This window comes from Salvelinus alpinus, chromosome 12, assembly GCF_045679555.1.
Source record: "Salvelinus alpinus chromosome 12, SLU_Salpinus.1, whole genome shotgun sequence".
Classification (NCBI taxonomy): domain Eukaryota; kingdom Metazoa; phylum Chordata; class Actinopteri; order Salmoniformes; family Salmonidae; genus Salvelinus; species Salvelinus alpinus.
This window is the reverse complement of record NC_092097.1, coordinates 40,714,472-40,729,071: the sequence shown is the minus strand read 5'-3', so window position 1 is coordinate 40,729,071 and position 14,600 is coordinate 40,714,472. Positions and strand designations below refer to the sequence as shown.

Here is a 14,600-nt window from a genome sequence, read left to right as displayed (position 1 = left end):
CAAAAATTCAGAGGAATTTATAGCCATTTCTCAATGTAATTTACAGGTATGTACAAGTCAAGCATGAAAGACGGTTCTAAAGGTATAGTGTCACTTAATGTAGCATTTGTAATTCCTTTCTGTTTGTATCCTGTGGTTTTGTCTTTGTTTCACACTTTCCTGCTCATCCAGATTTTCGGATTTCTGAACCTCATCCTATGGACCGGTAACTGTTGGTTCATCTTTAAGGAGACTCCCTTCCACAACCCACCAGCCACCATGGAAGAGGACGGAGTCCCCAGCTCTTAATTGCATAGAGCCCATGCCAATCGCCAAGGTGCTTTGGACCCACACTGTTTCTTATTTAACCCTATTAAGAAGGAAAATAAAACCTCAAGCAAAATTGTGTTTTTTAATCACCCTTACCACAGAGACCCCTTTTCAATGATGGGCGTTAAGCTCAAGCTTCAGGGAAAGTAGTCGGGCTGTGTTTACACAGGCAGCCCAATTCTCACTAATTGGTATTTTGACCAATCAGATCAGCTCTGAAAAAGATCTGATGTGATTGGCCTTTTGGCCAAATAAAAATAAAATAATTGGTGTGCCTGTGTAAACACAGCCTAAGTTGCCCAACTCTATACCTCCAACACAGCTACCCTTGGATGTTGTTTTTATACTCTGCATGAAGTTGGTCAGTTAATGTGAATGATTTGCTAGCTGCAGTCAACACTACCCCAATTTACAGGTGTAAACCCTGAAAACTTAGTGACCGCAACAGTTTTTATTTATTTTTTACTTTTTATTTTTAAACATTCTAAAAGGTGCCTTGAGAACTGTACATAACATCTATTCAGTTACAGTGAACATGGCTTGAGTTGAACACTTTGAAAGGAATTTGGGTATCTGTGATTTTCAAAATGATTGATTTTGGTCGCTTCCTCTAGAGCAGGTACTTTCAAACGCATAGACCAAGTACAAAATGTCCCAACAGGGCTCAGACACACTACTGTAGCTGAACTGTGATTAATATGGGGATGTTAAGTAATGCTGCGTTGACATCACAGGTGGCCGGTGGTACCTTAATTAGGGAGGACGGGCTCTTAGTAATGGCTGGAACTGTATTGAGCACAACAAACACATGGTTTGATTCCATTTACTCCTTTCCCGGCCATTTATTATGAGCCGTCCTCCCCTCAGCAGCCTCCTGTGGTTGAAATACACAAATTGTCTGACCGTCAGTCCCCTCGTTTACCGTTAATCTAATAAAGGAGATGAGGTCGAAGGTAATGTTGAAATCCACTGCTCTGTTGCCTTTCAGGCCTAAATTTGGTCCTTTAAATTAAAATAAACAATTTTAACTACTGTCATATCAATAATTCCAATATTCCACTACTACATGTTTTGAAACAGACATTGATACATGGACGTTGCATTTCTGTCATGTTCTGAAAGCCTACTGCTTGGTGCACTAAACTCGTCAGTTGTTAGCTACTTGATCCCACAATCGCTCCTGATGTTCAATGCGTTCCTCTTTGAAATGTATGGTTTTTTTGTCTTTGTTTTGTGATTCAAAATAGTTTTGTCACATGCTTCATAAACACCCGGTGTGGGCTAACCGTGAAATGCTTACTTGTGGAGGAACATATGAACAGTGCCTTAGTTATTTATACCAACTATAGCAGTAACACTAACTAATATGGACTACATTCAATTTGAGGACACATTTCTAGTAACTGCTGTCAATATTTTAGTTATTCAAACTGTCAGTGCCTATATTTCACCGCAATGCTGGTTGGTGTATTGTTTACTCAATGAAGCCTAACTTTTTAAAGTATTATGTGAAGTTGTGACATTGAAACAATTAAAACACTAAGTTCCCTCAGTATTTGACTTCTCAAAATGTTTGAACTAGAGCTGGGACGATAAACCGGAAAATGATCGACACCGACCACTTATTGCAGGCATTTTGCAGATAACATTCACTACGATAAGTAGCCTATACTAGAGAAATGTAAAGTTTGAAATGAAATAAGTTTGCTAATATGGGGGATTTGTTATAGCTGTCAATTGACCCATAAACAAGCTTAGTAGTAGTTTAAAGGGTAATTTTTAAACTTGTTATAAAATTATAGTTCTATTTATAATTTCATCAATTCAGGCAGTTTATCGCGATATGGATTTTTGTCTGATGCCCAGCTCTAGTTTGAGCAGGAAAAGGCAACTTTTGAATGTCATATTTTTTTTAAACTACATTAATTGGTAAATTTACAATAAGCCCTTTCATGGCTTCTGTGTGTTTAGAAAATATCTGTAACTTGTGCAACTTCTCTCCCTGAGTAAGTTTTATGCCTTCATGGTTGTAATTTCGTATTTTCTGTTTTGTCACACCACTGGGCAAGCTACAGACTATCATTGAAGAATGGTAAATGGCGCTGCCATTTAACACAAATGGCAACATGTAGGTGCCAAAATTAATGAATCCTTCGGTATTCACGCTCCTATGGGAAGTGAATGGAACTTATTGATTTAGTTTATTTTTTTGTGTTTTTTGCTTTGCACTAATTATTTTGTAATTAATGTCATTTTGGCATCCTGTTCCTTATGAGTGTTGGGATTTGAGGGATATGCAGACATTGCCGCCCACACAGCTGGTTGTCCAGCCTTGGCCTCTGTAGTGATTTACAAAGGGAAGGCTTGAGTCAGTCATGAAAGGACACTGATCTTTTAGATTATTTGTGCCATTTTTAATTTGAATATAAATAATCTAGCTATTTAGGATAAATCAGGCTTGTAGGCCTTTATCTGTTGGGATTTCTAAAATGTTGCTTGTTTGTACAAAAAAAAACATGTCTATACATCCTCAGTATTGACAATGCATTAAAGGACGAGAGCTGCAACAACTGCTGTACTGATGTTTGTTCACTCTGCTTTGACTGTAATGTTACCAGTTAATTAAGACTACAGTTAATGTTGTAGCCACAAGATGGTAGTATTGTATTTCATATAACTAAGGCTGCAAAGTAATTGTAACAATGTTTTTTTGGGGGCACAAGGGGATAGTACTGTTTCCTGCATTTGACTAGAAGGCACAATTTCATGCTCAGTCCCAACCATAAACCCTTTTGTATCTACATCTAAACTAAATAAAAAAAGTTGTGCAAGTGTATGAGGTAGGTTGACCAGCAAAATAAAGTTCTGGATGGGTTGGAACCAGAAATTAACTGTTTATTGTTCCTTTTTAAACCTCAAATGTTATTTTTTTTTTTTTACATTTAGCCTAACATTTTAAACTACTTAACCAATCAGTGCAGATAGAGCCGCTTTCTATGGAGTGGGCAAGCTATTTGCATGCATTGGACAGACAAGTGTAGGGCGTGAGATGTGACTGAAATTTTGTGGGTGGCGAGAGATGGAGGCTTGGCTTGAAGTGCTTGGTATCTCGTTATGACATGCATTATCTGAATTAGTCCCATAGAATTATACCTACAGAGGAGCGGCTTCTGTGATGGAACTTTGAACGTTGTCCAACTTGAGTTGGCTTAAAGGGAAATGATCATTTCAGCTTCATATTCACTCCAGCACCACCCCAACAACATATGTCAAAATAAATGACAAAAAATTGTTTGTTTTGTAAAAAGATAACATCAACCAATTAGGCAATGCATACTCATAATTGGTTAAGATCACAATGTACACTGGAGTCATTGGAAACACTGATCTTCCTTTATTAAAAATAAAATAAATCTGGATCAGAGATAGTTCGCTAACAAGCATCTGCATGCATAGCAGCAGCATAATTAAAATTACATGTCTTAACTTTTTGTACTTAAATTCAATGTGCAACGTGATAACTATAATGTTCTTAACTAGCGTTGAATCTAATTTAAAACACATCTATCCCTAATTTCTGAATCACGCTTGTAATTTCAGTAGGCTATAGTAGACTATGCTTTGGAGGGGCAGGTAGCCTGCACACACTGGCAAAGATTTTCAGCTGGCAGACAGACACTGGAATAAGTTTGAGTGACAGGGAGGGCTTTGCATAGGCGCTTTGTGTTTTTTCTATTGTACTGGGGAAAAAATGCCTGGAACGTGAAAGAACATTATGAACCGATTCCCATGCTTTTAAAATAACGGCTCTGTTAAGTATAGACGTTGCATGCCTCAACCAATGGTTGCACGCCAGGTTATTGACTGTACCGTCGGGCACCAGATTGCTAAAACGTGGTTAGCTGAGAAACTACAAGCAATGCCTGGTCATTTTATGACATTGAACTGTGCATGACAGACCAAAACCAGCAGACTGTGGCCCTCAAGGACTGGAGTTGTGCATGCACCCCAGGGGACCCAGTCTGGGCTGGCCACCCGACATTTGTATGTTTCAAGTTTACTACTAAAGCACAACAGAGCTTGAAATAGCTACGCCTTCCCATCTCGTCCATAGCATCCATAAACACTCAAGAGAGTCAAGTGACCTCCACTCAACAGGCTACATGCGGGCATTTCATGAATGCGCACGCAGGTACTTCCCATCCCTGTCGTGAACGCGGAATATGACGTAAGTCACTTGCCGCGCAGTGATGATGGCGGTGCGTGAACGCGCAGTAAAAGTAATGGCTGCTCTGGAACGGCGGGTGCCTAGTCTCGATGATTTCGTGGGCGAAAGCTGGAGCGCCTGGGCCGAGAGAGCCAGTGTGACTGCGTCGGAAGGTAAGGGAGCACTTTGACATTGGTATTGTTAGATATCAAACCGATGGTCATTCTGTTGAGGGTTATTTTCGAGGAAACGGGCGGCAGCCTTAACCATGTTACCCAAACAAAGACCCGGCTGGGTCCTAGCGCTGGGAGGCTAACGTGTTGCTCTCTCCCAGGTCCTAGCGCATACGGCGTCTTCCCATAAAATAAGTGATAATCGTTTCTATTTGATCCTCGTTATGTCGTTTTATGTACACAGACAGACCATGGCAACCATTTGACAATATTCTCTCATTACAACGGCACACACCCAAATAGAACTATGGCCCTACAGCGGAATGTGTCTTGTATTAGTTGTAGCGATGGTTGGGCGAGCAACTTCTTGCCATGAAAAGCTAGCTAGCCGTATTAGCAACGAAGCTAAGCTAATACTTCTAGCAGGATGATAGACACCGGTGACGAAGGAGGAGTCTGATGCTGTTTCCACCATGTAACATTTAGGTAATCTAGCTTTTTATTTCAGGGCGTATTTTGAGTTATCGATTGATGGAATGGTGATGTGAACCTAATAAAACAACAGTTTTTGGAAATACTGTTTATTCGAGACACAATTAATTTGTTTAGTTGCCAGGCGAGATCCGTGTCTTCAAAGCTCCAAGTGTGTGTGTGTGTGTGTGTGTGAATGAACATAATTTCATCAGTCCACACGTGTATTAGGTCAAATATCATGTTCGTAGCCTAAATCAAGCAACAGAGGTGCCAAATTTGCCATACAAAATTAAGTCACTTATCCAGTTTTCTTCAAATTTAACATCCACACTGAAAGTGAATTCCCATATATACATCCTGCATGAAACCTGTACCTGCTGCTTATCTCTGATCTGTGTGCCAGTTATGAGACCAGAGGTCCAGGTTCTGCTCCTGACTTCCTGTCTAGTCAACACAGACAAGGGGATGACTCTTAATAGTGTCTTTCCTCATCTCCTCATCCCTTATCCTCTGATGTTGAAGAACTGGACTGGCAAAGGTGTTTGTTTTCCATGTTTTTTTCACTTGATCTGCCTTTCAGATCATTGTGGATCAAAGGAAGATGTAATGGAGGAACCACCTCTTGACTATTGAGAGGCACCCAAAGGTTACTACACTAGCCTTGCATGTGTATCCTGTATGTACACCTCAGTCACAGTCTCTGTTTTCAGGCTCCGATGGAGATGACTGCAGCAAGAATGGGAAGAAAGCAGCCGAGGCAATGTCTCTTAGGAAGGAAGGTAAGTACACTGCTCAAAAAAATAAAGGGAACACTTAAACAACACAATGTAACTCCAAGTCAATCACACTTCTGTGAAATCAAACTGTCCACTTAGGAAGCAACACTGATTGACAATAAATTTCACATGCTGTTGTGCAAATGGTTTAGACAAAAGGTTGAAATTATAGGCAATTAGCAAGACACCCCCAATAAAGGAGTGGTTCTGCAGGTGGTGACCACAGACCACTTCTCAGTTCCTATGCTTCCTGGCTGATGTTTTGGTCACTTTTGAATGCTGGCGGTGCTTTCACTCTAGTGGTAGCATGAGACGGAGTCTACAACCCACACAAGTGGCTCAGGTAGAGCAGCTCATCCAGGATGGCACATCAATGCGAGCTGTGGCAAGAAGGTTTGCTGTGTCTGTCAGCGTAGTGTCCAGAGCATGGAGGCGCTACCAGGAGACAGGCCAGTACATCAGGAGACGTGGAGGAGGCCGTAGGAGGGCAACAACCCAGCAGCAGGACCGCTACCTCCGCCTTTGTGCAAGGAGGAGCACTGCCAGAGCCCTGCAAAATGACCTCCTTGCCTTCCTACGGCCTCATCCACGTCTCCTGATGTACTGGCCTGTCTCCTGGTAGCGCCTCCATGCTCTGGACACTACGCTGACAGACACAGCAAACCTTCTTGCCACAGCTCGCATTGATGTGCCATCCTGGATGAGCTGCACTACCTGAGCCACTTGTGTGGGTTGTAGACTCCGTCTCATGCTACCACTAGAGTGAAAGCACCGCCAGCATTCAAAAGTGACCAAAACATCAGCCAGGAAGCATAGGAACTGAGAAGTGGTCTGTGGTCACCACCTGCAGAACCACTCCTTTATTGGGGGTGTCTTGCTAATTGCCTATAATTTCCACCTTTTGTCTATTCCATTTGCACAACAGCATGTGAAATCTATTGTCATTTAGTGTTGCTTCCTAAGTGGACAGTTTGATTTCACAGAAGTGTGATTGACTTGGAGTTACATTGTGTTGTTTAAGTGTTCCCTTAATTTTTTTGAGCAGTGTATTTTTTGGGACGCTTGTAAGATTACAACCTTCATACTTAGGTTTAGATTTACCTCTAACATTACTAATCCGGGCATTTTAGCTAGCCATAGCCAAACATGCCTCTGTAGCACAAAGTGTGTGTTTGTATGTCCCAAACAATGTGTGCATGTCTTTCCAGATTTGTTTCCTCTTCCTTTTGTGCTCGTGGGTGTCTTGTCTTAAGAGATGAATTTGGGGTTGGGGGGCACTGTTCTCTGTACCCAGGTGCCCTCTGGCAACCAGCCTGGCAGTCTGCAGCAGCAGATGTCTGACAGACGCTGCCTCGTGTGTGTTTGTCTGCCTGCTTTTGTTCCTGTGTTTCACAGAGAGGGAGACACAGTGATGTGTGTTTGTATCTATATATACTTTCTCTGTGATTTCTCACCACCTGTTCCTCCTCTCGCTCCCCACCCACCAGACATGTCCATCTTCGGCCACTACCCGGGCCAAGATGACTTCTACTTGGTGGTGTGTAGCCACTGTGGCCAGGTGGTCAAGCCCCAGGCCTTTGAGAAGCATTGTGAGAGGAGACACGGCCCCCTGAGCAAACTGTACGCCCCCCTCCGCTCCCCCCCTCCAGCACCCCAGCAGCGCCCCCGCCATAGCCACTCCCCATCCTCCGCCCACGCAACCTCATCCTGGGAAGGGAGGAGGCAAGGGACTGGGGCACCAAGAGCAGCCCCCCCATCCACACCCCCACAGTTCAGACACACCAAACCCCCCAAGGAAGGAGTACGGTAAGAGCGAAGGGCTAGATGGATCAGGGGTTGAGTAAGAGGGGGGATTGGAGGATGGGGGTGATCTTTCTCTATTTTCCATGGTGAAAACCATCTTATTGTATCCATAACCATCTGTGAGATTTATTTTTAAAATGTATTCTGATTATTAATTTCCGTGTTTTAAACATCTGACCATGTTCTCACTCTCTCTTGTCTCTTCAGCCACTCCCACCTGGATAAGAGCCCCCACAGCGGCCATTCTGAATCAGCTGTGTTCAAGCAGCCTCCACCCCTGGAGCCTCCCCTGAGCTCCCCACCTCCCTCCCTCAGAGACCCCCCCTGGCCCCATGGAGGCACCCCGCCCGGCCGGCCCTCCACCACCCCGCCCAGCCAGCCCTCCACCACCCCGCCCGGCTGGCCATCCACCGCCCGGCCCTCCACCACCCCCCCGCCCGGCCGGCCCTCCACCACCCCCCCGCCCGGCCGGCCCTCCACCACCCCCCCGCCCAGCCGGCCCTCCACCACCCCCCCGCCCGGCCGGCCCTCCACCACCCCGGCCAGCCGGCCCTCCACCAGTGAGAGGACACACACCCAGAGGAAGGAGGCCATAACGGTCCCTACCCTCCCTGGCCATCTCCGTGGACCAAGACCTTACAACAAAGTGGCCTCTAGTGAGTCTTTCTTTCCTTTAACTGTAATTCATGCAGGTTTGGGTCACTGAGATTAAATGTTTTTTTTTTTTAGAGAGACAGGCCTCCCCCTCTGAACCTGTTTGTTGGGTCAAGAGTCTCTTGAATAGATTCATGTTAAAATATAGTGACATCTTACCAGTCTAGTGATCAAAGAGGAAAAGACACAAGGAAAGGAAGCTAGTGTAGACTATTGATTCACAGCCGTTTGATTGCTATTTAGACATTCTTCTCTTCCTTTCATCTCCAGGGAGAGAGTGTGATCTAGACAAGCACTGCGGAGTACTGGACTCCGAGAGGAAGAAAGTCTGCACTCGTCTCCTAACTTGCAATGTAAGTTCACACTCACCCTCTCATGTAAGCTCTCATCTTCCTCCCCTATCCCCGTCTCCTCTTGTACTAGCGATGACGTCACAGCACCAATTTTGCCCCCTCTCCCGCAGCCTCCCTCCCCTCCCCCCACCTTGTGCACCAGGGCTGTGACACTCTCGTTTGCGGCAGAATTTAGTGGGAAAAGTCTCTAAATGCTATCAAAACCATAGAAATCTTCAGTGTCAAAACTCCCCAAAGGCAGCCTGAAAAGTAGTGGAATTTGTCACTAGCCTCTTTTACCAATAAAAGTCGCTGGAGGGGTCTGAAAACACGTTAAATATAGTGACAAAGTTGCTACATTGGCAACACTGGGGGTGAAAGTAAGTCTGTCCGAGACGAGTACTGGTAGAAGAAATAGTGCCATACCGGTTGAACATGAGCCTGTCACAACAATTACCACTGTTGGCTGTTACACTATTATTTATCATTACCACATGTCAACCGCATGAAACATTTGCAAATGTACCGGAAAACGTGTGGAATGGGCTCCAAAATGCGAGGTGGTTCGACGATAACAGTAAAATTTTGCGAAGGCCGAGACGCGTGGCCGAGACGCGTGCGGACAGTGGATGCATCAATTCACGTTATAAGTGTAGACCGAATGTCAATGTCATTCATTACACTTCTTGGTGTTTTGTTACAGATGTCTCTTTACATTCATCAAATGGCAGGTGCACTGTATGGCTGCGGAAATTATTTTCAGGTGGACGGACGTGCGCAGGGGGCCTTTTGAAGTGATTGTTTGGCAATCAGATTAAAACATTGCTGGTTATGTTAATGCCACATTAAAAGGCAATACATGTTCAACAACAATTCTTTACTATTAGGCCCACAGAGATCCTATTAAATGAATTAGGAGTCTATATGTAATTCAATGTTTAGGCCAGCCAAAAAAATCGCATAGGAGGTACCATGCCGGTTAGAAATTAAATCTACTTTAACCCCTGGTTACAACTGATGTGTATATGTTTGAATAACTTATCTGGCTCTTTCATTGGAGGTCTCATCGGCAAGAGATCGGAATTCCTTTCCAAAAGACAGTCAGCAGTGGTGGAAAAAGTACCCAATTGTCATACCTGAGTAAAAGTAAAGATAATTTAATATAAAATGACTCATAAAAGTGGAAGTCACCCAGTAAAATACTACTTGAGTAAAAGTCTTAAACTATTTGGTTTTGAATATACTTAAGTATCAAAAGTAAAAGTATAAATCATTTAAAATTCCTTATATTAAGCAAACTAGACGGCACAATTATTTTTTTATTTTTTATTACGGATAGCTAGGGGCACACTCCCAACACTCAGACAATTTACACACAAAGCATTTGTGTTTAGTGAATCCGCCTGATCAGAGTCAGTAGAGATGACCAGGGATGTTCTCTTGATAAGTGTGTGAATTGTACTTTTGAGTGTCAGGGAAAATGTATGTAGTAGAAAGTACACATTTTTTCTTTAGGATTGTAGTAAGGTAAAAGTTATCAAATATAAAAATTGTAAAGTAAAATACAGACACCCCAAAAAACGACTTAAGTAGTACTTTAAAGTATTTTTACTTAAGTACTTTACACCACTGGAGAGTAATAACGGCTCTTTATTTTTATCTGTGATGATTCGGCACATTTAGAAAAGGGGAACTATCAGACACATATCTAGGTTATTATTACTATCCTATGATAATAGGAGGAGCTCCAATGATAATGGTCCCCTTTAAAACTAGTACCCCGTAGATAACATAGTAATTACATCGGGCATGGATTTCATACAGACACTTTTAAACAAAAAATGGATGACGTTACTAGTAGGCCAGTTGCGGAGTGCCCCTTTTGGATTATAGGGGTGACTAATTTCTCTCCATTTTACGTTCTCTTTTGTCTTCCTCTCACCTGTCTCCTGTTGTCTACACTTCAGCTATTTGTTGCTATAGCAGCATAATACACTGCGTCTAAATATCATGTTGCTTCGTGATTGTGGTGTTGCCTTAGTATTTGAAAAATATGCCATATAAGGGAAGGGTTATTTTGTGTAGGGCATTGAGGACATTGTGGAATTAAATATGACCCCTAGTCCTAGAGCCCTGGTCTAGTTAGTGTTAGAGAAACGACCTCCTCCTTTCCTTGTTAAAATCACTGATCTGACATGACTAGGAAGGTGACTGCAAAGTAGTAGAAACCTTACTTTCACCCATCCCGCCATGTTAGGTCAGTGATTACTTCAAGTTCAGATTAGGCTTTTGTCAAAGTACTCACATGGCCACTGTCTAGAGCTGGGAGCACAGGAAGGGTGTGTGTGGCGCAGGCTGCTGGTTTGTCTAAAAGAGGAACCCGGCCGTGTCGCTCAGTGCAAAGAGGGGTCACGTGTAGGCAGGAGTAGAGAACCCCATGTACAGGAAATGGAAAGGAAAAGGAAAGGACCTGAGGAAACGGCTTCCCTCGCTCCTCGTTCAGACGGCCTCGCTCCTCGTTCAGACGGCCTCGCTCCCTCGCTTCTCGTTCAGACAGCCACACTGTATCTTTCTTCATCTCTTTACCAAGACTATTTGATACAGCAGTCTATTGCCATCAGCTGTTATACCTACATATTGTTGATGAAATGTTGCCTCTTTTTAAATGCTTTCTACAAATCTCTCATGATGGTTTAGGCTCTAGTTTCCTGTCTGCTTGGAAGTACCAAAGCCAGGTCTTCTGATGCTTGTTTCCTTCAAATCATCTCTTTCCTGATAGTTTGTCACTCCCCTCATCCCCAACCCTTGTGCTGCTCTGAACAGATTGTCTCAGGCGTATGTTATGTGATTCAGGTCATCTCTAGCAACACAGTTAAATGGTAATGAATCCCACCATGTCTCAGAACCATCTGTGTCTCAGAATGTGTTGATGAGAGAACAGATTTACCAATATCCAAAAATGTGTGAACTAGATAGGTTTCAATCACTCATTTCAGACCATCGGGGGTTCCTAGGACTTGGCTGTCATAGGGGCTGGGCGCTATAGTTTTCATTTCAAAAACAGAAGGGAGTTTGGACAGCATCACCCGTTTATTCACCGTACTAGAAGCACAGGCAGAATGTAATTTTTAAAAACATTTTTAAGTTGACCAAATTTTTGTCCAACCACCTTTTGTGTAAGAAATACATTTTATAAACAAAACAATGATTAATGTGTAGTTTGTCTCCCTCGTCTGTTTCTTTCTCTTCTCCTTAGATTCACTCTATTCACCAGCGGAGGAAGGTTTCTGGTCGGAGTAAAAACTTTGACCAGCTGGTGACCGAGCTGAAGATGGGTGTCCGGATCCGTGAGCGGGGGGCTCAGACCCAGGAGGGGAGTGGCTCAGGCCGGTCCCCCAGCCCAGAGGCCCACGGGGACCCCCTAGCACACCCCCACTGCAGGAGGCCCCTCACCAACAACCCTGCCTTCAGGTGGGGTACTAATGTTATCAGCTGTGGTCAAATCATAGTTAAGGTCTTGTGGTAGATGTGGACAAAATATGAATGTCTGTGTTCAGTCGGTCCAGGGCTTCTTCGGAGAGTGCTCCAGAGGAGGAAAAACCTCATCAGGAGGAGGGTAGCACCCAAGCCCCATCACCCCTCACCCATGGGCGCATTTCCAGCGATGAGAGCGAGGGAGAGGGGCCTGAGGAACAAATCGAATACCCCTCGTCCTCTTGGCACCCTAAACCAGCCGCGGTAAGATTACAGGATGTCAACAACTACTCCTAGTATTATTACTGCAGTATGTTTACCTTTTGACAGCTGTAGAACGCAGGGATGTTGCCAACACTGACAATGTTATCACTCCCCTAATTCCCCGTGCTCGGTCTCCTCTCTTCTACCTAGGGGTGTTCGTTTGGCAGTTATATGATGGGTCATGGTGTGTACACCTTTGACCGGCGGCTCCACCACCTTCGGTCGGCGCTCAATGCCATGGTGGAGCAGCACATCAGCGCACACCTCTGGAAGTAAGATTTCTTTCAATGTGTGTCCTGTGGGAGCTGTATACGAGGTCTACTGGTGTAACAGTTTGGCATAACAGCTACATAGTGCTCTTTTCCTGATTGTTTCCTCTCTGGACAAAGTATTGAATTGTAGTTTTCTGTCTGGATCTAATACAGATATATTTTCTCTCTGCAGAAAAATACCTCAAGCATCAGACCTCCAGTCCCAAAGTCCCTCAGCGAAGAGCATCTCTTCCTCCTCATCCTTCTCTTCCTCTCTACATTCTAAAGTCAGGACAGGAAGCCACAGAACCACCCCGTCCCTCAGGCCTTCCTCCTCTTCCTCCCACGGACCAGGGAGGGAGACACGCCTACAAATCGCCTCCCACTCCACAGCCATTAACCAATCAGAGAATTCCAGTGGCAGTGGCAGCCATATTGTAGCCCCTGCGCCCCCTCCTGTCCGCCAGGCAGGTCCAGGGCGGCCGCCAGGTCCCGGGAGGCCCAAGAACCCGGTGGGGCGACCCAGCAAGCAGCAACTGAGATTCAGAGAGGAGGAGGAGGCAGCAGCAGCACTCCGTAAACGTGAAGCCCCATCACTGGAGGATGAGCACTCCGGCCCAGACAGGAACTCTATCATCCTACAGGACCGGGGACGGCCCCCAACCAGTTCCTCTAAGACCGCCCCGCCCACCCATCACAGCCAGACCAATGGCACCCTCTCCCCCAGCAGCAAACCCCGCCCCCAGCCATCCCCCTCGGAGCCCCATTCACCAGCATCTGCCTGGTTGTTTAAACGGACACACCCACCCTCTGGACACACTTCCTCCCCACCCGATCCTCACTTCCGCAGGGGGGACTCAGGACTGCACGGGAGGGGGGCGACGGGGTACGAGCACAGGGGTCTGGGGAAGAAACGCAAGGGGGGCAGCATTGAACCCTCTCCCCCCTCCAAACCGCACCGCCTGCCCTCCTCCCCTCACTCCAATTTCTACCCCTGGAAGGACAGTAAGGGGGGAACACTGCCTGGTGGGGTGGAGAAGAAAATGGGCACACAGAAGGTGGGTTGAGGCAGTTGTTATAAGTAATATGTTGCAATTTACGATTATTTAAGGAATATGTTATTTTCATATGGTACAAATTAAATTGTTATGTTATCCTAGTTTTTGTGACTATAAAGCAGCCATTTGACTGTCCTGCTTTCTCCACAGCCAAAACTGCACCATTAAGAGTGCCTGCCTTACAAGCTACTGAGGGAGTCAGCCCTGCCTGTGCTGTCAGACATCATGCCTCAGACTGTGGCTACAGGACTCAAGAGATGTGTGTGAGTGTGACTTGATATTCAAGCCAATGTTTGTGTGTGTGCAGGTGTATGTCTTTTGACTCCTATATGAGTGTACAGGTAGGTGTGTGTGTGTGTGTGTGTGTGTGTGTGTGTGTGTGTGTGTGTGTGTGTGTGTGTGTGTGTGTGTGTGTGTGTGTGTGTGTGTGTGTGTGTGTGTGTGTGTGTGTGTGTGTGTGTGTGTGTGTGTGAGAGAATGAGCGAGAGTGCTTACGACCAATAAAGTATGAGTTATGTGTTCAGTTCCTGAGTCGGGTGTGTGTGAGTTTGCTGCTGTTGGTGAGTGTGTGCAGGACAAAGGGGACGTGAATTTCTGTGTATGAATTTAGAAATACCTCAAGACCTTCTGGTTATGCTGCTAAATAAATACGTTGGTTTATAAAAATGGATTAAAAATATCCTTTACACTTGCTTGAAGTTGTGGCCATTCCTTTATTATGAGGCTGGTATAGGTAGAGCGAGCGGGGTTACCAAAATATTATTTATTGCACCCTTGACAGATACTTCTGTGTCCCAAATACCGTTTTATTTTATACAAGCATGG

The 14,600-nt window shown here is 44.7% G+C and overlaps 2 protein-coding genes across 3 annotated transcripts in view; both read left to right on the top strand.

The window, feature by feature from the left end:
• Nucleotides 1-3,196, top strand: part of LOC139536103 (synaptophysin-like protein 1) — a 56,384-nt gene extending 53,188 nt beyond the window's left edge. Inside the window, exon 6 of the mRNA XM_071336262.1 lies at nt 172-3,196. Within this exon, the coding sequence (XP_071192363.1) occupies nt 172-288 (117 nt within the window). The 3' untranslated portion in view covers nt 289-3,196. The remainder of the gene's footprint in view (nt 1-171) is intronic.
• A 1,335-nt stretch (nt 3,197-4,531) lies between these two features.
• LOC139536101 (ataxin-7-like protein 2) lies at nt 4,532-14,467 on the top strand. 2 transcript variants are annotated; one of them, XM_071336260.1, is made up of 10 exons: nt 4,532-4,689; nt 5,874-5,942; nt 7,427-7,745; nt 7,950-8,398; nt 8,667-8,749; nt 11,985-12,199; nt 12,286-12,466; nt 12,617-12,738; nt 12,911-13,775; nt 13,926-14,467. In XM_071336260.1, the coding sequence occupies exons 1-10, from the start codon at nt 4,560-4,562 to the stop codon at nt 13,941-13,943; spliced, it is 2,451 nt and encodes an 816-aa protein (XP_071192361.1). In that variant the 5' UTR covers nt 4,532-4,559; the 3' UTR covers nt 13,944-14,467. The 2 variants fall into 2 exon arrangements, with proteins under 2 accessions (XP_071192361.1, XP_071192359.1); XM_071336258.1 differs by lacking the exons at nt 4,532-4,689; nt 5,874-5,942 and having other exon boundaries at nt 6,898-7,745.
• Nucleotides 14,468-14,600: the final 133 nt, after the last annotated feature.